Below are 23,368 nucleotides of genomic sequence, written 5' to 3'. Positions count from 1 at the left end.
GCTGACTTCAAGTGGGCCACTGACGCTGCCATGCTCTAACACTATGAGCCTTTCTTTTTATAAGAGGACTGATCAGCCCTATAATTGTTTTTCTCATCATTCTGCTGTTTTGAGGTGCAGCTACCCAGAACTGCTTGCAGTACTTAAGTTGTGGCTTCATCATAAATTTTCCTGAGGAGTCTTTCATGTTGCCAAGTGCCTTCTGAAAATCCATATACAATATATTGACCGTCTTGCTTTAAGTTTTTTATTTACACATCTTACTGGAATATTACTGCCCCATCCTTGACCATCTTTAAATCTAGATTGAAAGCCCACCTCTTTAACATTGCTTTTGACTTGTAACCACTCCCCCACGTTAATTGATTTGCTTGCTTTACTTTTGTCTATTAGATTGTAAGCTCTTTGAGCAGAAAATGTCTTTCTTCTATGTTTGTGAAGCGCTGCGTACGATTTGTAGCGCTATAGAAATGCTAAATAGTAGTAGTAGCCGTAACATGACCCTCAAGAGCCAGCCCGGCCTGGGCATAAGTGAAGGAAATGCAATCTGCTAGTCAATTGGAGATGGTGCGTTTCCCGACAGCGACCCCCTTCCTATTGAGGTCGAAAGAAATAAACAATTGGGCGGACTGTCTGTGGGGCTGTGTCCGCTCCAGATAGAAGGCCACCGCTTGCTTGCAGTCCAATGTGTGCAACTGACGTTCAGCAGGGCGGGTATGTGGTCTGGGAAAGAATGTTGGCAAGACAATTGACTGGTTAAGATGGAACTCCGACACCACCTTTGGCAGGAACTTTGGGTGGGTGCAGAGCACTACTCTGTTATGATGAAATTTGGTATACGGAGCATGAGCTACCAGGGCTGGCAGCTCACTGACTACGAGCTGAAGTAACTGCCACCAAGAAAATGACCTTCCAGGTCAAGTACTTCAGATGGCAGGAATTCAGTGGCTCAAAAGGAGGCTTCATCAGCTGGGTGAGGACGACGTTGAGATCCCATGACACTGCAGGAGGCTTGACAGGGGGCCTTGTCAAAAGCAAGCCTCTCATAAATCGAACGACCAAAGGCTCTCCAGAGATGGCTTTACCCTCTACAGGGTGATGGTAATCACTAATCGCACTGAGGTGATTCCTTACTGAGTTGGTCTTGAGACCAGACTCTGATAAGTGCAGAAGGTATTCAAGCAGGTGCTGTGCAGGACAAGAATGAGGTTCTAGGACCTTGCTCTCACACCAAACGACAAACCTCCTCCACTTGAAAACGTAACTCTTTTTAGTGGAATCCTTTCTAGAGGCAAGCAAGACGCAGGAGACACCCTCAGACAGACCCAACGAAGCAAAGTCTACGCTCTCAACATCCAGGCCGTGAGAGCCAGAGACTGAAGGTTGGGGTGCAGAAGTGCTCTGTCATTCTGCGAAATGAGAGTCGGAAAACACTCCAATCTCCACGGTTCTTCAGAGGACAACTCCAGAAGTAGAGGGAACCAGATCTGACGGGGCCAAAAAGGCGCTATTAGAATCATGGTGCCATGATCTTGCTTGAGCTTCAGTAAGGTCTTCCCCACCAAAGGTATGAGAGGATAAGCATACAGGAGGCCGGTCCCCCAATGGAGGAGAAAGGCGTCCGTCGCCAGTCTGCCGTGTGCCTGTAGTCTGGAACAGAACAGAGACAGCTTGTGGTTGGTCTGAGAGGCGAAAAGATCCACCGAGGGGGTGCCCCACTCTCGGAAGATCTTGCGTACCACTCTGGAATGGAGCGACCACTCGTGCGGTTGCATGACTCTGCTCAGTCTGTCGGCCAGACTGTTTACGCCTGCCAGGTATGTGGCTTGGAGAAGCATGCCGAACTGGCAGGCCCAAAGCCACATCCCGACGGCTTCCTGACACAGGGGGCGAGATCCAGTGCCCCCCTGCGTGTTGATATAATACATTGCAACCTGATTGTCTGTCCGAATTTGGATGATTTGGTAGGACAGCCGATCTCTGAAGGCCTTCAGCGCGTTCCAGACCGCTCGGAGCTCCAGGAGGTTGATCTGAAGGTCTTGTTCCTGGAAGGACCACAGTCCCTGGGTGTGGAGCACATCGACATGAGCTCCCCACCCCAGGCGAGATGCATCCGTCGTCAGCACCTTCGTGGGCTGCGGAATTTGGAATGGACGTCCAAGGGTCAAATTGGTCCGAATTGTACACCAGTGCAGCGAATTGCGGCAACTGACGGACAGGCAGATGACATCTTTTAGATTCCCGGTGGCTGGGCACCACTGGGAAGCTAGGGTCCATTGCGCAGATCTCATGTGAAGGCGAGCCATGGGAGTCATGTGAACCGTGGAGGCCATATGACCCAGGAGTCTCAACATCTGCCGAGCTGTGACCTGCTGAGACGCTCTGGTCTGAGAGGCAAGGGATAGAAGGTTCTGCGCCCTTGCTTTGGGGAGAAAGGCCTGAGTCGTCTGAGAATTCAGCAGCGCTCCTATGAATTCCAGAGATTGGACTGGCTGGAGATGGGACTTTGGGTAATTTAGCACAAACCCCAGCAGCTCCAGAAGGTGAATAGTGCACTGCATGGACCGAAGAGCCCCTGCCTCTGAGGTGCTCTTGACCAGCCAATCGTCAAGATATGGGAACATGTGCACCCCCAGCCTGCATAGGTACGCCGCAACCACCATGAGACACTTCGTAAACACCTGTGGTGCAGAGGCGAGCCCAAAGGGCAGCACACAATACTGAAAGTGACGCGTCCCCAGACAGAATATGAGATACTGTCTGTGAGCTGGCAGTATCGGGATGTGAGTGTAAGCGTCCTTTAAATCCAGGGAACATAGCCAATCGTCTTTCTGAATCATTGGTAGAAGGGTGCCCAAGGAAAGCATCCTGAACTTCTCTTTGACCAGATATTTGTTCAGGCCTCTCAGGTCTAGGATGGGGCGCATCCCCCCTGTTTTCTTTTCCACAAGGAAGTACCTGGAATAGAATTCCTGCCCTTCCTGCCCGGGTGGCATGGGCTCGACCGCATTGGCGCTGAGAAGGGCGGAGAGTTCCTCTGCAAGTACCTGCCTGTGATGGGAGCTGAAGGATTGGGCTCCCAGTGGGCAATTTGGTGGAGTGCAGATCAAATTCAGGGTGTATCCGCACCGCACTATTTGGAGAACCCACTGGTCGGAGGTTATAAGAGGCCACCTTTGGTGAAAAGCTTTCAACCTCCCTCCGACCGGCAGGTCGTCCGGTACGGACACTTTGATGGTGGCTATGTTCCCATGGATCCAGTCAAAAGCCCGTCCCCTGCTTTTGCTGTGGAGGCGCAGGGGGCTGCTTAGGCGCACGCTGTTGACGGGAACGAGCGCGCTGGGACTATCCCTGTGCCTGAGGAGGCCTTCGGGCGGCTGGGTGTACCTACGCTTGCTGTAGGCGTAGGGTGCAGCCTGCCGGGCCCGGGAAAAACGTCCACCTGCAGAGGTGGATGCTGAAGGCACCCGGTGGGAGAGCTTGTCGAGAGCGGTTTCCCGCTGGTGTAGTTGGTCCACTAACTGCTCGACCTTCTCGCCGAAAATGTTATCCCCCCGGCAAGGGACATCCGCCAGTTGCTGCTTGGTGCGGCTGTCCAGGTCAGAGGCACGCAGTCAGGAGAGTCTGCGCATCACTATACCTTGGGCCGCAGCTCGGGATGCCACATCACAGGTGTCATAGATACCCCTGGACAGGAACTTTCTGCACGCCTTCAGCTGCCTGACCACCTCCTGAAAAGGCCTGGACTGCTCCAGGGGGAGCTTGTCGACCAGGTCCGCCAGTTGCCTCACATTGTTCTGCATGTGAATGCTCGTGTAGAGCTGGTATGACTGGATGCGGGTCACGAGCATGGAAGATTGGTAGGCCTTCCTCCCAAACGAGTCCAGAGTGCGAGATTCCCGCCCCGGGGGCGCCGAGGCGGTATCCCTCAAACTCCGTGCTCTCTTGAGAGCAGAGTCCACGACCGCCGAGTCATGAGGCAATTGGGGCCGCATCAACTCTGGGTCAGAGTGGATCCTATATTGGGACTCCGCTTTCTTGGGGATGGTGGGGTTAGATAATGGCTTCAGGCAGTTCTGAAGCAGTGTCTCTTTGAGGACATTGTGCAACGGCACCATGGAAGACTCTCTAGGTGGTGATGGATAGTCGAGGACTTCGAGCATCTCAGCCCTCGGCTCATCCACAGAGACCACGGGGAAGGGAATGCAAATAGACATATCCCTGGCAAAGGAGAGGCTCTCAGCGGGTGAGAGCTTCCTCTCCGGTGAAGGAGTGGGGTTGGAGGGAAGGCCCACAGACTCCTCTGAGGAGAAATATCTGGGGTCCTCCTCCTCCCCCCACGAGGCCTCCTCTTCCTCGGTGTCGGACATGAGCTCTTGCAGCTCAGACCTCGACTGCGAGGAACCATGTCCTCGATGATGGCGTCGAGCGGTGGACTCCCGCGCCGGCGAAGCTCCCTCCATCGACGGGGACTCCACCTGCGTGGCGGTCGACACCGGTGCCGCAAGCGGAGTCGGAGGCCTCGGCATCGGGCTAGAGCACACCGGCGCCTCCATCAACAGCGCTGGGGGCACAAGCACCCCCAGTGCCGGCAAAGCCTGGCGCATCAGCCCTTCCAAAATCCCTGGAAGGATGGCTCTGAGGCACTCGTCAAGGCCCGCTGTCGGGAAAGGCAGGGGGGCCGGTGTGGGTGTCGGTGCCGGAAGCTGCTCGGGTCTAGGAGACGGTACCGAAGTATCTGCGGACTGGCGCAGCAACACCTCTTCAACTGAGGGGGAACGCTCCTCTCAGCACTGCCGCTTCCTGGGCGTCGAGTCAACCCTTGAGGCACCGGAGCTGGCAATCCCGTGCGCGACCGATGACGGTGTTTCTTCGCTTTCTTTCGATGCCTGTCATCGGCGCTCGGTGGCAGAGAAGAAGAGGCAGTAGAACCCCCTCGGCCTCGAGGAATCGGATCCGACAGGGTTCGGTTCCGATGGCCCTGGGTAGAGGGAGTGGCCGGGGCCGACTGCCCGCGCGGCCGCTCACCCCCGCCGCCAACGGTACCTGTACTCCTGGGGTCGTTGCCAGAGTCGGTGCTGACTTCGTCGACATCGGTACCGGTACTGAAGATCCGATGCCGTCGAAGGGCCGGCGCAAGTTCCGAAAAGATGGTCCCGAAGAACTTGCCTCGCCACCTGTGTCTGCTTCCTTAAGCCGAGACACAAGGTGCACATCTTGGTATTATGCTCCGGGCCAAGGCACTGGAGGCACCAAGCGTGGGTATCGGTCTGCGAGATCTGCCGGCCGCACCGACCACACTTTTTGAATCCGCTCGGGACCTTCGAGGACATCAACAAAAAAATCGCGTCGGCAAAGTCAAAGTCGTCGATGGTGGCGGTGAAAAGCACACCCGAAAAGAAAACGACCACGCGGCCACAAGGCCGCAACAAAGCGCCCTCGCGGCTAGAACGAGGAAATTTTTTTTTCGATAGAAAAAAATATGCAAATGCGTACGCGAATAGAGAAAAAGTCGCGGCTAGGCCGCAATCCGGTTTCCGGGGCTGACAGAGAGAGAGACGATAACACGTCTTTCTCCAGCGCGGAATAGAAAAAAACTGGGCGGGAACGGTCGCGCATGGGCGGGAAGACGGCCGCGCATGCGCGTTGGGCGTGCCCTACGTGCGGGACCACCCGCAAAGTTTTTTTTCCGGTTGGGGGGGCTGCTGTGGACGTCAACCCAGTCGTGAGAACAAGCAGCCTGCTTGTTCTCGGAGAAATATTATTACATATACTAGAATACTTCGGAATAGGAGGCACAGTTCTCAAATGGTTCAAAGGATTCCTGACCACAAGATCATACCAAGTAACATCGAACATGGACATATCACCCCCATGGTCACCTGAATGTGGAGTACCCCAAGGATCCCCCCTCTCGCCAACCTTATTCAACCTGATGATGATACCTTTAGCCAAACTGCTAGCCAATCAAAACCTCAATCCCTACATATATTCAGATGACATCACAATTTACATCCCGTTCAAACATGATCTAAATGAAATCACCAACGAGATCAACCAAAGTCTCCAAATAATGCACACCTGGGCAGATGCATTTCAAATAAAACAACACAGAAAAAACACAATGTCTTGTACTCACCTCACAACATAACACAAAAAACTTCTCCACCATAATCACACCATACTGTTCTCTTCCTGTCTCACAAAACTTGAAACTTCTTGGAGTCACCATTGATCGAAACCTCACTCTCGATGCCCACGTGAAAAACACGACGAAAAAGATGCTCTACTCCATGTGGAAACTAAAATGAGTAAAACTTTTCTTCCCGAGATACATCTTCCAAACCCTAGTACAGTCGATGGTAATAAGTCATCTGGATTACTGCAACGCACTATATGCGGGCTGCAAAGAACAGACTATCAAAAAAACTCCAAACTTCCCAGAACACTGCCGCCAGACTCAAATTTGGAAAAACTAAATATGAAAGTGCAAAACCCTTAAGAGAGAAGCTCCACTGGCTCCCACTGAGAGAACGCATTACTTTCAAGATCTGCACGATTGTACACAAAATCATTCACGCAGACGCCCCAATCTACATGCTAAACCTCGTGGACCTACCTCCAACAAATGCCACAAGATCATCCCGCAAATTTCTCAACCTACACTCTCCCAGTTGTAAAGGACTAAAATACAAGCTGATGCATGCCACCACCTTCTCTTACATAAGCACGCAATTATGGAATGCATTGCCCACAGACCTGAGAGCAATCGATGAAACAACTATCTTTCGCAAATCTCTGAAGACATATCTCTTCAACAAGGCCTACAATGAGAACCTTTAGCCATACTAATCCACCTCACCAACCCAATCAGATAAGAAAGCCCACTTCTATAATTACCCTAATCACTCCCTTCCTTCTTCTTTCTTCCCTTACTTAATCTCTACACAAAACTAAATGTATGTTATCCTGTAATGACAATGTTAACAAAACTATGTAAGCCACATTGAGCCTGCAAATAGGTGGGGGAATGTGGGATACAAATGCAATAAATAAATATCTAAGATTCGGATGTACTTGCTATTAACCCACACAACGTTCAATCACAAATTCGGATGTACTCGCTATTAACCCACACTATATGTTCAATCACAAATTGTATCTTTACGCCTTTATTTGTAAGCCACTTTGAAACAACTAACTGTTGTATAACATGGGGTATAAATGACACAAATAAAAGCAGTTTTGAGTTAAGATGCAGGGACTCTGGCAATTTGTTCCCTAAAAGAGGCCCTGCAACTGACAATGATGTGTCCCTAGTGGCTGCATAATGCAAATTAAAAAGGGATGGTACCACCAACTGCTTCTTACTATCAGACCTCAACTCACGGAGTGTAACAAAGCATTTGAGACATATGCAGTGCTATATCTAACAGAGCACTGCTACCAAATACCATAAACCCCAAACGCACAATTGATTTTGTAGGAAGAGTTCTGAACTCTGGTCTTTGGGGGCTGAAAACAGTCCTGCCTTACAGCCCATCCCAAATGTGGGATACTACTATGACTGATATCCTAGGCATGGGGTTGTCTGTGGTTCTCAAGGGTTACTGGCTACAAATGCCTATGCATGGGCGTAACACATATATTCAGTCATAGCGCAGGAAAGGCACAGTGGAATCCCAACAGCACTCCCCCACTGACCTTGTGAAGTCTGTCTTTAAGGCACCTGTCCCAGCATACTGTTTGGCACAAGCATTTGCATTATCGGCCCACGCTACAAAAAAAAAAAAAAAAAATCACCAAAGAAATAGTAAAGCGGGTGGAATTTGACTCACAACGCAGCCCAACATTTGAAGAACTTTAACAATCTTCCATTGCACTTGCAAACCATTAGGCAGGTAAAAAAAAAATCACCGTTTTTGTAAATCTTTTCAAATTCTGCTTGCTCTTCAATTCTCTGTCCAACATGAAGCACACCTAGTCTCTGAAATGAGAAGATACAAAAGTGTAGATTAATTCCTGTTGGTGGTAATTACACTTAATTGGCCAATGTTTGACCTTAGGTCACATTTCAGGCAATCATTCTGTATTACAGTTGTCACCTGTTCTGGGAGAAAAGAACTGCAAACCAGGAAACAAAGTATATTAGGAAGGTGGAAGGGGGGTCTAACTTGCCCATGTGCTTTTAATGAGCATTCAAGACTAATTCTTAATGCTCATTAAAAGCATATGGGCAAGATAGACCCCTTTCCACCTTCCATAATATATTGTTTTGTTTCCTGGTTTGCAGGACTGAAGAACAGGAGTTGCAAGGCAACTAGAAAACAAGGCTAGGTCACTTCAAGTTCACACTGCAATAGTTGCCAAAATATAAGGGATATCACAAATATTTAATGCTAAATAAGAAAAATTAAAAAAAAAAACCCCAAAACATTTTCTGGGTGAAAATTAATGCCCTCAAGTTCAGTTTGAGCAAATTTCTAACATGAAATGTTGTAAAGATTAGGTAGTGACAGCTTTTCAAAATGCACCCGATACCTGCTAAGATTTGCCAGGGGGACAGAGTCTCTGCCATAGCTCATGCTCCCCCCTTACCCCTGCCCGCTGATTACTCTAGCACTCAATGTGCCATATGCCACTTTCCAACATGAAGTGGCAGAGGAAAGGCAAACACACTACACCAACAGTTTTCCAGGCCAATGAAGAAGACAGTTTCAGACCACACCATTTGGAGGTAAAACTTTAAAAAAAAATAAAAATACTATACTACACAGGATCTTATATTTTGCAGTTATCACTAGGACACAAAGTAGATTACATCGAGAGTCCTCTGACAATAAAAGGAAAATTACAGATTTAAAGTCCCATTAATAAAATGGCATATGAAGTAACTGGAAAATTCAGCTTCAGCAAGTTTCAAGAGAAAAATCAAATTAGGTAAATTGAGGGTTCGAGCTACTCCCTCTGAATTTAAGCCATAAAAAGATTTTAAACTCGATACGTGTAGCAATTGGTAGTCAATGAATGTTTTCTATAAGAGGCGAAACCCTATCAAATTTACCCGATTTAAAAATCAACCTAGCGGCTGTGTTTTGAAGAAGATGGGAGTTTTCTCTGTAACTTTATAGACACCATTCTGTATAAAGAGTTGCAATAATCCAACTGCAGGAGAAGCATTGACTGAGTTGTAACTCTGAAAAAGAAGATCGTATGGCTGATATAACTTGGGGAAAAAAAACTATCAAAAAGCTGTTAATCTGAGGTTCAAATATGAAGATTGTATGACTGAGTTGACATAACTATCAAAAAACTGTTAATTTCAAGTTTGAATGTGAAGTTTTTGCACATATAATGACATATGTTACTTTATAAAATACTGACCAGTGTAAGAGTACACACCATAACATGATGCCGCTCGGAATGTACAGGGGCAGAATTCAGACACAGAATAGGCAGAGTGACAGGTATGCACACAGATTAAACTATGGTAATCTGCACACATATGAATAATCTAGGCACAGACATGTAAGTGTCCACACCTGCAAGGTTACTGCAATTTCTGCTGCTTGCACTTGTATTTTTACAACAGACACCTATTTAGGTGCTATCTGACCTCAAACCAGCATGCACTTTATAAAATTATTCTCCAGGTGCTCATTTGCTGCAGCACTGCTCTCTCAGGAATGATACCACCTTGGTCTTCAGTCCCAGTGCTCAAAGACTATCAAAAAGTCAAGTTTTCAGAATACCTTGAATATGTGCAATATAGGTAGATCTGCATACAGTGGAAGTAGTAGGCTTGCAAAAATTTCACATGTATATTTATTAGTAATATCTTAAAAATCTGACCCACTGGTGATCCTAGGAGGGGGGGGGGGGGGGAGTGAAGACTACAAACGAGAGGGGCAAACCCTGCTTCACCAGTGTCAGGTAAATATTGGCAATACGAGGTAATTTTGTACCAGTGTGCCTATAATTAAGGCAGCTAGAGGGCACCCATTTTATAAAGGAAAGTAGGCACTTAACACTAGTATTCTATAAAAGGAAAGAAACATGTGAAATATGTGCTTATAATTTATACCCCAGCACTTAACACCAGCTCCAGAATTGGTGTTAAATGCTTGCATCTAAATGCTAGATATACATGTATAACTTATAGCAGGGCTCAATGTTTCTCAGGATCTAGGAGCCGGGCTTGGAATGACTGGAATTTTTATTTCTAAAATCACACATTCATAATGTGCTCAATGTGATGTAAAGAAGACCGCTTACTTACAGTAACAGGGAAGAAGCAGATAAGAGGCTACTGCTCTTCTCCACTGCCCACCCACCTGCAGTTTATCTGGCAAAGGCGAGAGGCTTTAAGCTGTGATTGCTGGGGCAATAGGGGAGAGGATAGAGCTGCAGTTGCTAAGGGTGGTGCACCTACCCCCTCCCCCCCCCTCGGAGCTGGAGCCTTAGCCTCTCTCCATTGCTCACCTGCCCCCAGCAGCTGCAGTTTTAACCCCTCCCTACTGCTAGTACACTTGCTCCCAGCAACCATAGTCTAAAGCAGGCTTGTCCAACCTACAGCCCATCAAGTGTTTTTTCCGGCCCTCGGAAGTTTGGCAACTCCTGGGGTGCTTACAGAGATTCCTGCTCCCCCACCATGACTCAGCTCTCTGTAAACTTGAGCCATGCGGTATCAGAAATTCAAGTTAGCCTTATGGTTTCAAGTCTCACGAGACTTAAAAACCATGAGACCAACCTGAACTGGCAACATGCAGCTCAAGCTTGCGCCGTTTCTTCTGCAGCTGAAGCCGGGTGAGGGGAAAGACTGGATGAAGGATGAGGAGCGTTCATACCAAGGGCAGGGCGGTGGGTGCGGTCCACCCTGGGTGCAGGTAGTAAGTGGGTGTAATGGGCAGTCACGGAGCTGCAGTCTACATGCACCCAGCTGTTAGCTCAAGTGGTTCCCTACCCCAGAACAGCAAGATGTCAGAGGGATCAGTGGATTGGCAGATCAGACAGTCATGAGCATGTAGTCAATGCACTCCCTTACTGCTTGGAGGAAGAGGGGTGCTCCACCCCAGGTGGCAACCAACCTAGGTACGCCACTGCGACACACCATCATATTTTGCCACTGTTTGATGAAACGTGCAGCAAAATACGATGGTTTTTGTTTTGGCCCTCCAAATCTTACAAAATAAAAACATGGATCTTAATAGAAAAAGGTTGGACAAGCCTGATCTAAAGCCTCTCATTACCTATCCCAGCCACCCCAGCAGTAGCCTCACAAACTCTCCTCTACGCTCTCCTAACAGTAGCCTCTCTCAATCCCTCTCATCCCCACCCCCTAAAAAAAGAACCAGATTCTTTAAACATTTTAATTGAACCTACCAACAGGGCCGTTGGAGAACCTCCTCCTCAGCATCAATGCTCTTATGGCCCACTTCTGCAGTTGCTAGCACTCCAAACATCCTTCTGATTAAAGGTAGTTCAATGAGGACTACCTTTCCAAGGTAAATGCCCCCTATTTGCCTTCTGCTGAACATACAGCCCATTCTTTTTGCAACGCCTCTTCCTCCATACACTCCTATAACTTGCTCTCAAAGACCACCACCCCATATATCATTCTATGGCATACACTCCCCACCCCCTAAAATAGAATTCCTTCACACCTCTCCCTCCTCCACTGGCACTCCCAGGTTCTGCACACCAGCAGACACCTGGCTTTCTCTCTTCTTCATCCCCCCTACTTCAGACACCCAGCTCTCTCCCTCCCCCCCATCCCTGCACCACAGAAACAAAACACAAACACACTCGGGTCTTCCCCATCTACACCTACCCAGCTCTTGCTCCTTCCCCCCCCCCCCCCCCCCCCAGGAGATACCAAGCACTTTCTCCCTTCCTCTCCCCCCCCCCCCCGGCCAACCCCTATTGCATATAGAGACTCCAGCTCTCACTCCCTCGAACCCCCACTCTCAGTCCTAGCCCAGCACTGATCAGATGTGAAGACAAGAGCGGCTGCATATCAGGTCACATCCTTCTCTGTCGCTCTGGTGCTAAGGGGTGTGCATGCGTGCGTGGTGCAGTTTGGGGGGGGGGGGGGGGGAGATTAGAGAGCTCACTGCTATGTCAGATACTTTCCACAACCTAAGATGCGTATATTCAGACTGCAAAACCTAGGTGCCCAAGTCTGATTTTATTTTTAATGTCACCAAGGTGGCCTGGTACCAGTCTATAAGTTAGCAATGTAAGGGCGAGTCCCACCCTGATTCCACCCATGTGCACAGCTACCTATAAAATACAATCTAAATGTAACATAAAAGCACATATTTATAGAACACTACTTAACGCACTTAAATGCCAAAATTCTGCCTATGTGCAGACATGTAAATGACATTATTTTAAACATTTGTGTGTATAATGAGCAATTTATAGTAGTATTCACCTATATGGCCTAGTTCCAAATCTTGTTGCCCTTATAATGCTGGCCCGTCAAAACCAAAAAGCACTTCCCAGCCGTCTATGGTCACAACCTACACAGCTGCATTGATCTGTAGATATTACCCAAATATGGGTTCTGTTTACTAAGCCGCAATATAGGCACGTCAGTGTTTTTAACGAATGTTAACTATGTATGTGTGTTAACTGTGTATGTGCCTACAATATCCCTATAGGCACCTACATGGTTAGCATGCGCGCTAATTATAGGCGCATTAAAAATGCTAACGTGCCTTAGCAAACAGGGCCCTATTTATGTCTTTATTCAACTTCACAAGTGGATGTTGCAGCTTGCTAGAGACTCCCAACACACTTGAAAACAAAAAAACAACGCATCTCTTTGTTAAAACACAATTCTACACAGCACATCACCAAAACTAGAATTTTCAAAAGGGGCAATTTTCTGTCTTTGCATATAAGGGTAAAGACTGTAGGTACTTTTCACCCACTTTTGAAAATCAGCTCAGGAACATTATTCACACATTTGCACCTGCAATTTGTGCAAGTTCTTTTCCTCTGTAAACTTACGTGTGTATTTTAAAACTGCTAAACCAGAGGTTTTCAACCCAGTCCTCAGGGCACACCTAGCCAGACGGGGGTTTCAGGATATCCCTATTGAGTTCAATGGGGATATCCTGACCACCCCCCCCCCCCCGATTGGCTGGGTGTGGCCAAGAACTGGGGTTAAAACCTCTGTGCTAAGCTATACACAAGTGTAAACTCCATCCGTGGGAATGCCTTCTCCTATATGCACATAAACTTTGTGTAGTGGTTCTATGGGATAATTGTGCACTTTTCCAAAACTTACTCAATCCATTCTTTTTTATCAGTTCTGATCTACACAATTAATTTTGTTCATCAAGGCAAAATTCATTTACTGTAGCTTTTATTCCTATTGTAGTGGACGAGTTTGGTGGCAGATTTCTTGCTATATAACTATGTTAGGTAAATCTGTATACAATAGCAAGTCTCATATAACTACTATTCTATATTAAGCCATATGCTAAAGAGGAAAAGACCTCAGATGTTCGGCTCTTTCGTGTAAACTTTTATACACTGAACTGCCGATGGAGCCTCTTCACCGGTCTTGAAAACCTCCTGGATTATTTATAGTTTTGACTTAGAAAAGATATTTCTTTAGTATATTTATTATATTAACATTTACTTATTAAGTAGGATTTTCCACTGAAAGGACTAAGATAAGTGTTTTATCTTAGTGTAAATGTTTTTTTCAGAGACTCACCGAAAATTCCGCAAGCCAGTGAACAGGGCCAGTAAGCCGGAGAGTCTGCACCACAGAGACTCACAGAGTTGGTTGTCTCCTAAGGAAGCAGTTTGTGAAATGGAGACGCTCTGTTGAGACAATGGCTGGGAAAAAAACAAAACCTTACACACTAAAATAAGTGTTTCCATATCATCATGCTGATCAATCCATAGACTGGTGGGTTGTGTCCATCTACCAGCAGGTGGAGATAGAGAGCAATCCTTTTGCCTCCCTATATGTGGTCATGTGCTGCCGGAAACTCCTCAGTATGTTCTCTATCTCAGCAGGTGGTGGTCACACACAGCAGCAGCTCTGGCTAGGTCTCCAAGCCTAATTTTTAGGTTTTGTTGAGTACCTGGGGTTGAGGGCTCTTCTTGAGCAAGTGCAAACCTGGTGGCGCCAGGTCCCTCCTTTTCTCCCCCCTCCCGCTGGCTCCTTTAAAAAAAAAAAAAAATTTGGACGTCCTTAAAGGCGTTTATTTCGACGTTTATTTAAACGTTTATTGCAGCTACTCACTGGGACACCAGGTCGTTACAGCTCGGAGCGAGAAGCAGGTAATTTTTACCTTTTTATAGCGGGCAGGGGGTTCCCCGATCGATCTCCACGTGGCCTATGGCGTCGGAGGGCGAGGGCGCGAAGAATCGCTCCCCGGACCGCGTGTGCGCTTCTAGCGGGGATACGGGGGTCTTAAAATCTGATTCGCCCTTGTTGGGTGTCAGTTCGGAGGCCAGTCAGTCTTCCGGGTCTTCCTCCGGTGCGGCGGTTTTTCCCGCCATAAACACCCATCCCCCGCTGCTCGCCTCCGCCATCTTGGCCGGCTACTCTGCTCGGACGGCTTCTTCTTGGGCCGCCCTTGAGCTGGGAGACGTTAATGCCATGGCCGCCCTTGATTTGGGTAACGGCAAAAAAGCGGCTAAAGTTAAGCGCCGTTCTTCCCGCTCGGCTCCTTCGCGGAGTGTCGCGCCGGACGCCATCTTGGATGCGCAGCATGTTGCTCCCCCGCTCTTGCGAGCGCCGGTTGAGGGTGCGTCTAGGGCTGTGGCCCAGGCTGCTGAAATACACAGTCTGGGGGGTTTCTCCCCCGAGTTTATTTTGCTGCTGCATCAGGCCTTCCTTATGCAAAACGCTGCCCCTTCTCCCTTGTCCGATAACGGGGTTGAGGCCCCCGGAAGTAAACGCCCTCGGGTGGATTCCCAGGCCTTAGGGGACGCTGTTTCCTCTGATGTAGATGAGGGCAGCGTATCTGAGTTCTCCCAACGGTCCTTTGGGGATTCCTTGGAGGAGACGGATTCCCGCTCGGATGGAGCGGATGACCCCTCTGCAGTGCGGATCTTTTGCTCAGAGGATTTGCCCAACCTGTTAGTGCAGGCCATGAGCATTTTGAAGATTTCCTCTCCAGAGGACGTCTCTCCCTCAGCCCCTGTTGGCTCCGCCATTATGCTGGGGACGAAGCGCCCGCCTAGAACCTTCCACGTGCATGATGCCATGCACACCTTAATTTCGGCTCAATGGGATGTCCCGGAAGCGAGCCTCAAAGTGGCTAGGGCTATGTCCCGCCTCTATCCTTTGCCTGAAAGTGAACGGGAGGCCTTTCTTTGGCCTACCGTGGATTCTTTAATCACTGCGGTGACTAAGAAAACGGCGTTGCCGGTGGAAGGTGGCACGGCCCTAAAGGACGCCCAAGACAGAAGATTGGAGGCGGCCTTAAGGTCGTCCTTCGAGGCGGCTGCCTTAAGTTTGCAGGCCTCAGTTTGCGGCTCCTATGTGGCCAGGGCGTGCCTGACGATTGTGCAGCGGGCTTCCCCCTCGGATCCTTCCTTGAGGGCTGATTGGCCGGCCCTGGAATCGGGCTTGGCTTATTTGGCAGACTTACTGTATGATGTCTTGAGAGCCTCGGCTAAAGGTATGGCTCAGACAGTCTCTGCGCGGCGGTGGCTTTGGCTGAAACATTGGTCTGCTGACCACGCCTCTAAGTCCCGCCTGGCTAAGTTGCCTTTTAAAGGCAAGCTGCTCTTTGGGGTCGAGCTGGACAAAATCGTGACTGATCTCGGCACGTCTAAGGGCAAGAGGTTACCAGAGGTCAGGGCTCGGGCCAGTGCTCGCCCCGGTATCTCCAGAGGACGGTTTCAGGAAGCCCGTCGGTACCGCCCGGGCAAGTCGGGCTCCTCTGCCCACTCTTCCTTCAAGAGGAACTTCTCCCCCAAGCAGCATTCCTTTCGCAGAGACCGCCGTCCCGGAGGTGCGCCCTCCGGTCCTCCCCCAGGGTCTCGCACCCAATGACGGGGTCCTGGTCCATGGCCCAGTGCAGATTGGAGGACGCCTGTCCTCGTTTCTGGGCGAGTGGACCAGAGTAACTTCAGACGCTTGGGTGCTGGAAGTCATCAGAGACGGCTACAAGCTAGAGTTCTGCCGACCCTTAAGAGACGGGTTTGTACTCTCTCCCTGCAAGTCTCCAGTCAAAGCTGTGGCAGTGCAGCAGACCTTGGACAATCTGATCCGCCTGGGTGCGGTCATTCCGATGCCAGAAAATCAGCTTGGCAAGGGACGTTACTCCATTTACTTTGTGGTACCAAAGAAAGGAGGTTCTGTACGGCCTATCCTCGACCTCAAAGGGGTCAATCGGGCCTTGAAAGTTCGGCACTTTCGCATGGAGACTCTCCGCTCTGTTATAGCGGCAGTGAAGGCAGGGGAGTTCCTGGCATCCTTGGACATCAAGGAAGCGTACTTGCATATTCCCATCTGGCCTCCTCATCAACGCTTTCTGCGTTTTGCAGTCCTGGGCCGACACTTCCAGTTCAGAGCCCTCCCGTTCGGGTTGGCTACTGCTCCGCGGACCTTCTCCAAAGTAATGGTGGTCATCGCGGCCTTCCTGCAAAAGGAAGGAGTACAAGTCCATCCTTATCTGGACGACTGGTTGATCCGAGCCCCCTCTTATGCAGAGTGCGGCAAAGCTGTGGACTGGGTGATTGCTCTTTTGAGCTCCCTGGGGTGGATCATCAACTGGGAGAAAAGCCAGCTGCGCCCGACTCAGTCCCTGGAGTATCTGGGAGTTCGATTCGACACCCAAGTGGGCAGAGTGTTCCTGCCGGACAATCGGATTGTCAAACTTCAGGCTCAGGTGGACCAGTTCCTAGTAGCCTCTCCGCTTCGGGCTTGGGACTATGTGCAGCTGTTGGGCTCTATGACGGCCACGATGGAAGTAGTGCCCTGGGCCAGGGCTCATATGAGACCACTACAACACTCTCTGCTGCAGCACTGGACTCCGGTGTCGGAGGATTATGCTGTGCGCCTTCCCTTGGACCCAGCAGTGCGCAAGGCGCTGAGCTGGTGGCTGAAGACAGACAAGTTGTCTGCAGGGATGCCTCTTGTGACCCCGGAGTGGATTGTCGTCACGACGGACGCCTCTTTGACGGGCTGGGGAGCCCACTGCTTGGGAAGGACAGCACAGGGGCTCTGGTCTCCTGCAGAGGCAAAGTGGTCTATCAACCTCCTGGAACTCAGAGCCATTCGGTTGGCGCTTTTGGAGTTCCTCCCGGTACTGGCGTTGAAGCCAGTACGGGTCCTGTCGGACAATGCCACGGCTGTGGCCTATGTCAACCGCCAGGGAGGTACCAAGAGCGCCCCTCTAGCCAAGGAAGCCATGAATCTATGCCAGTGGGCAGAAGCGAACCTGGAACAGCTGTCAGCTGCCCACATTGCCGGAGTCATGAATGTCAAGGCAGACTTTCTCAGTCACCATACCTTGGATCCCGGAGAGTGGCAGTTATCGGCTCAGGCGTTCCTGGACATCACGAAGCGCTGGGGCCAGCCGAGCCTAGATCTGATGGCGTCATCGGCCAATTGCCAAGTGCCGCGCTTTTTCAGCAGAGGACGGGACCCTCGATCTCTGGGAGTAGATGCTCTTCTCCAACAGTGGCCGACACAGGAGCTTCTCTATGTGTTCCCGCCCTGGCCCATGTTGGGCAGGGTACTAGACCGGGTGGCAAAGCATCCGGGCCGGATAATCCTGGTGGGTCCGGACTGGCCCAGACGTCCCTGGTATGCGGACTTGATCAGGCTCTCAGTGGATGACCCTCTGCGGCTGCCAGTGGAGCAGGGCCTGTTGCATCAGGGTCCCGTGGTGATGGAGGATCCCTCCCCCTTTGGTCTTACGGCCTGGCTATTGAGCGGCAGCGTCTGAGGAAGAAGGGCTTCTCAGACAAGGTCATCGCCACTATGCTGAGAGCGAGGAAGCGCTCTACTTCTACTGCTTACGCCAGGGTTTGGCGTACCTTTGCAGCATGGTGTGAAGCAGGCTCACTTTCTCCCTTCACTGCTCCAATTTCTTCAGTGTTGGCGTTCCTGCAAGAAGGTCTGGAGAAAGGCCTGTCGCTCAGTTCCCTTAAAGTCCAGGTAGCGGCTCTGGCTTGCTTCAGGGGCCGCCTGAAGGGTGCTTCCCTGGCTTCACAGCCAGATGTGCTACGTTTTCTCAAGGGAGTTAATCACCTGCGCCCTCCTCTGCACTCAGTGGTGCCTGCGTGGAATCTCAACCTGGTGCTAAGAGCCTTGCAGAAGCCGCCTTTTGAACCCTTGTTGAGGGCATCTCTGAAAGACCTGACGTTGAAAGCAGTCTTTTTGGTGGCTATCACTTCAGCCAGAAGAGTTTCCGAGCTCTAGGCGCTCTCATGTCGAGAGCCTTTTCTGCAGTTCACTGAGGCAGGAGTGACTATTCGCACAGTGCCTTCCTTCCTGCCCAAGATTGTTTCTCGCTTCCATGTGAATCAGCAGCTCTGTCTCCCTTCCTTTCGTAGGGAGGACTACCCAGAGGAATACTCTGCTCTCAAATATCTGGATGTGAGACGAGTCATCATCAGATACTTGGAAGTGACCAATGATTTCCGGAAATCGGATCATCTGTTTGTCCTGTTTGCAGGTCCTCGTAAGGGTCTGCAGGCTGCTAAGCCTACAGTGGCAAGATGGGTCAAGGAAGCCATTGCAGCGGCTTATGTGGCCGCGGGGAAGGTGCCGCCTATTCAGCTGAAGGCTCACTCCACTAGAGCTCAGGCGGCCTCGATGGCAGAGGCCGGGTCCGTCTCCTTGGAAGAGATATGCAAGGCGGCAACTTGGGCATCGGCCCATACCTTCTCCAGGCATTACCGCTTGACTGTGGCTGCTCGGGCGGAGGCCCGGTTTGGAGCTTCAGTGTTGCGGTCAGGGATTTCAATGTCCCGCCCTGGGTGAGTACTGCTTCGGTACATCCCACCAGTCTATGGATTGATCAGCATGATGATATGGAAGGTAAAATTATGTATCATACCTGATAATTTTCTTTCCATTAATCATAGCTGATCAATCCATAGCCCCTCCCAGATATCTGTATTGTTTATATTCTGGTTGCATTTCAGATTCAAGTTTAGTCTTCAGTTCCTGTTCAGGAGGACTTCGTGTTCAAGTTTTTTCAATTGGATTCTTCAAGAGTTGGGACGAGTTTGTGTTACAGTGAGCTGCCGCATTCCTCTCCCCTCCGTTTTACGGGGCTGGATTGAGACAAATTCTGCCGGCGCTCCCTCCCACTTCGTGCGGCTGTAGGGCAGCTTTGTACCCCTCCCGCTTCGGCGGTGTTAGGGTCAGTCAGCTCCTCCCGCGGTTGCGGTTGCAGGATAAGCCAGATCCCCCCGCATCGGCGGGGTGGTGTCCCTCCCCCGTTCCGCGGGGATGAGCTGGACGGATTCCCCTCCCCCACTTGTGTGGGGATGAGCTGGGTTAATTCCCCTCCCCCGTTTCGGCGGTGGTGAGCTGGGCAGAGTGTCCCTTTGTGGGTGTAATTCTCTAAGTGCTGAGTCCTGCGGATGGAGCTTGGATATAGACATACTGAGGAGTTTCCGGCAGCACATGACCACATATAGGGAGGCAAAAGGATTGCTCTCTATCTCCACCTGCTGGTAGATGGACACAACCCACCAGTCTATGGATTGATCAGCTATGATTAATGGAAAGAAAATTATCAGGTATGATACATAATTTTACCTTATTCATTCTCTCCAGTATATTACAAGATGTCCTTTCAGTGGAAAATCCTACTTAAGTAAATGTTAATATAATAAATACACTAAAGAAATACCTTTTCTAAGTCAAAACAACTACAAATAATCCAGGAGGTTTTCAAGACCTGTGGAGCAGCTCCATCAGCAGTTCAGTGTATAAAAGCTTACATGAAAGAGCTGAACATCTGAGGTCTTTTCCTCTTTAGCATATGGCTTAATATAGAATAATAGTTATAGGGGACTTGCTATTGAATACAGATTCCTATTGTACTGAAAAGTGCTTAGGCAAGAACGGATAAATCACAGAACTTAGAAGTCACTTAACCCTTCATTGTTTCAGGTGCAAAATTAGATTGTGAGCGGGACAGGGAAATACCCAGTGTACCTGAATGTAACTCACCTTCAGCTACTACTGAAAAAGGTGTGAGCAAAATCCAAAGCCCAAAAATAATACTCTGCCAAAGGCAGAAATTCACCCAGTATAGCAATTCTCTGCACTCGTTTGTCTAGAGAAAGGAACTACATTAAGTCAATGGTATTTTAATGACTGTGTTGAATACTCTAAGTAAAACTCAGTCAGTCCAAAAGCCACTACCTATTTTTCTCAAAAGTGCTGCAGATGGACTGAGTGAGTTTTGGAAAAGTGCTCTTGAATTGTATAACTGGATGCTTGGGTAGGAGCCTATTCTATAAAGAAATGTAGGCCCTACTTTCCTTTATAAAAACTCTAGCATAAACACAAATATAGTGCTGAGTACTTATGCCCATCACAGAGCTGCCATAAGCATATGCACCTAAGTGCCGAAGACACTTCTAGTATTCTGTAAGATGTGCAGGTCCTGCCCATGCTCCACCTGTAAAATACACACTATGTAAGATACAAGTGTATTACAGAAAAGCACGTAGGTAAAGTTTTGGTATACACGTGCATATGTTCTAAAGCAATACACGTGTAAATCGGCACATCACTAAGCATGTATTTGATAGACTTGCCCTCTGTGTGCAGAAGTTTACAAACAGGTAGGGTAGGCAATTTTCAGAAAGGCCATTTCTGCATGTAAATTGCCTCCAAAATGATCCACATCTTACTCGTTGTACAAATAACTGAATCTTCAGGTCAAGATCCTTTTTTAAAGGGGCAGAAACATACTTAAAAGTTTTTTACGCTCTCTTTTTTTTTTTTTTTTTTTTTTACTATTGATAAGCCAAGGACTTACAGCTCATGCTGTACCATTGAAGGAAGCTGGGCCTAGAGATCCTCACCTGCAGCTGGGCCTGGAGTGAGCGGCGAGCTAACAGGCTCTGTACTACGTTGGTGCGATCTAGGCAGTCCATGCAGTTGCTACGGAAAATTCCATCCTGCTGCGATAGCACCTTCCCATCCACGTCCACCAGGAAATAGCTAGCAGTGCAGACAGACATTTATGTTAGATACATTGATCCCCAATCTAATGTACAGGTGACTCATGCAGAAACTTTCCCACATCTGCATAAAGGTATTCATACATAAAATATTTTATTTCCACACTCATGTAATAGGACAAGTCTGGATTTCAGGATATCAAGCTATTCAAATTAACTCTATTCTTTCACCCAAGTGTAAACAAATGTCAAATTCCTAAAACTCAAAATCTATCTGAAGTTCTCGAAGATCAGATCTGGCAGTTACCAGATTAAGGTTGTGCTCACCAAACTGCACAGAATAGTAATTCCTGGTGGGCACATGTTACCTTCAAAAAATTAAAGAGTGATCTCTCCCTATCCTTCTCATTTTTAAGTTCAGTGTTGTTTGAGCTCTCTGTACTACTACAGGATACCTGCAATGAATACGCATGTAGTGCATACAAATTTCTCATGCACATCAATTATTCTAATTTCCCAAGAACTATAGTAAATTATAAATTTAAAAATATTTTTGTGAAAGTGCTCAGAAAACCCACATGACCTATAAATGAATAAATTTCCCTTAAAATCACTGTTAATGTATCATCACACACTCGTTATTTAACAGCAGAGCATGAGTCCACAGTTCTATCAATCACAATCCAAAAAATTATTCAAAAAAAAAAAAAAGTGGAGCACTTATCTTAAAGTTGAAACCGGGAAATCACTCCCGTAACCATTCTTCCTCTGCGACCAGTTTGGATTAATAAGGCACAGAGGAAGAATGGTTAAGGGAATGTCCCGGTTTCAGCTTTAAAAATAAGTGTTCCCCCTTTTTTTGGGAGATTTTTTGGACCGATTATAAAACTGTGAACACTTATGCTGAAAGTCTGGCTGGGTGTGTTCCGAGTACTGGAGTGAGAATCCATGATAGAGTAATTGAATTTTAAACCTGAAAACTCTCCAAAATGTGTGTCTTAAATCTAGGATACTCATTAGCAAGCTCCTAGGATTCATGAGGTGAACTAATAGATCAGCAGCAAAGGCTGCCGATTTAAAATAGTGGATGTCCCCACTGCCACTCCCTGAATATTCCCCTCCTGCTTAATAATCAGTAAGAGAGGCTCCAGCAAAAGTAAAACCAAGGGGGAAATAGGCAGTCCTGTCTTGTGCCCCTCAATAATGAGAAAAAGGCCAAAGTTACATAATTTACCAACACTGAACCAACAAGGCAGGCATACAGAAGCCTGTACTGCCTTCATAAAAAGCCCACCAAAGCTCCACTTCTCCATGATATGAAACAGAAAAGATCACTGATGTGATCAAATGTCTTTTCAGTGAAAAAACTAGTTAATAATAGTATCTCCTTTCTCAGACAGAAGGCTCTTAACATGTATAGCTGCATATCTATCCCGTTAATGACCATCTGGTCCACCCTTATCAACCTGTATGCCAAGATCTTAGCCAAAATATCTGCATCAAAATTCAAGAGAGATTAGTAAATAAGATTCCAGGAGGAGTGTCTTTTCCCTGTTTTGGGAGGATGTTAAGAGCCCTAGACATGTCCTGGGGAAAGGTTTCCCAGTCCACAGAGACCTGATACACCTCTAGCACGTGAAGAGCAATCAGATTGTGTAAAATATTATAGCACTCTGTGGGAAACCAGTCTGGACCATGGGCCTTAAACAATCAAGCCCCTCCAGGATTTCCTGGGCTGTCAATAGGATATGTAAATTCAATTGCTCTGAAGACAGGGCTGCTGAGACTATCCCCTCTTAAAAATGATCCACTACTTCAACAGTACTTTCCTCCCCCTATATAAATTTGCATACTCCTCACAAGAGACCTGGCCAGTCTCAGTTATCTATTTACCACTGCACCCTAGGTTGTACGAATGACACTAAGCAATTTGGGCCCACACTTTTGACAGGTTTGCAAGCATCCTATCCAGTTTATTGCCAAACAAAAATAAATAAATAAACATTAATAGTACACTAGGGCCTTCTTGATCCATTTGTGTATTGCAGAGTTTAAAACCACCTATGTAAATCCTTTAGAAAACGGAAGGAGGATCCGACTGAAAATAGAAAACAACATATGGAATGGCAACTCAAATGCAAAGTGCTGATAAGGAAGGCAGAGAGACTTTGAACAGAAGATTGAAACACATAGTAAAAACATTTAGGTATATCAGAAGAAGCTGACAAAA

General features: G+C 48.3%; 1 protein-coding gene across 1 annotated transcript in view; it reads right to left on the bottom strand.

The window, feature by feature from the left end:
- SACM1L (SAC1 like phosphatidylinositide phosphatase) overlaps positions 1–23,368 on the bottom strand; it is a 140,222-nt gene that overhangs the window by 34,784 nt on the left and 82,070 nt on the right. Inside the window, exons 14-16 of the mRNA XM_030204311.1 lie at positions 21,040–21,178; positions 7,918–7,987; positions 7,705–7,777 (exon numbers count right to left, since the gene is read on the bottom strand). Coding sequence (XP_030060171.1) covers positions 7,705–7,777; positions 7,918–7,987; positions 21,040–21,178 — 282 coding nt within the window. The remainder of the gene's footprint in view (positions 1–7,704; positions 7,778–7,917; positions 7,988–21,039; positions 21,179–23,368) is intronic.

This window comes from Microcaecilia unicolor, chromosome 1, assembly GCF_901765095.1.
Source record: "Microcaecilia unicolor chromosome 1, aMicUni1.1, whole genome shotgun sequence".
Taxonomy (NCBI): Eukaryota; Metazoa; Chordata; class Amphibia; order Gymnophiona; family Siphonopidae; genus Microcaecilia; species Microcaecilia unicolor.
This window is presented reverse-complemented; position numbering and strand designations above follow the sequence as displayed.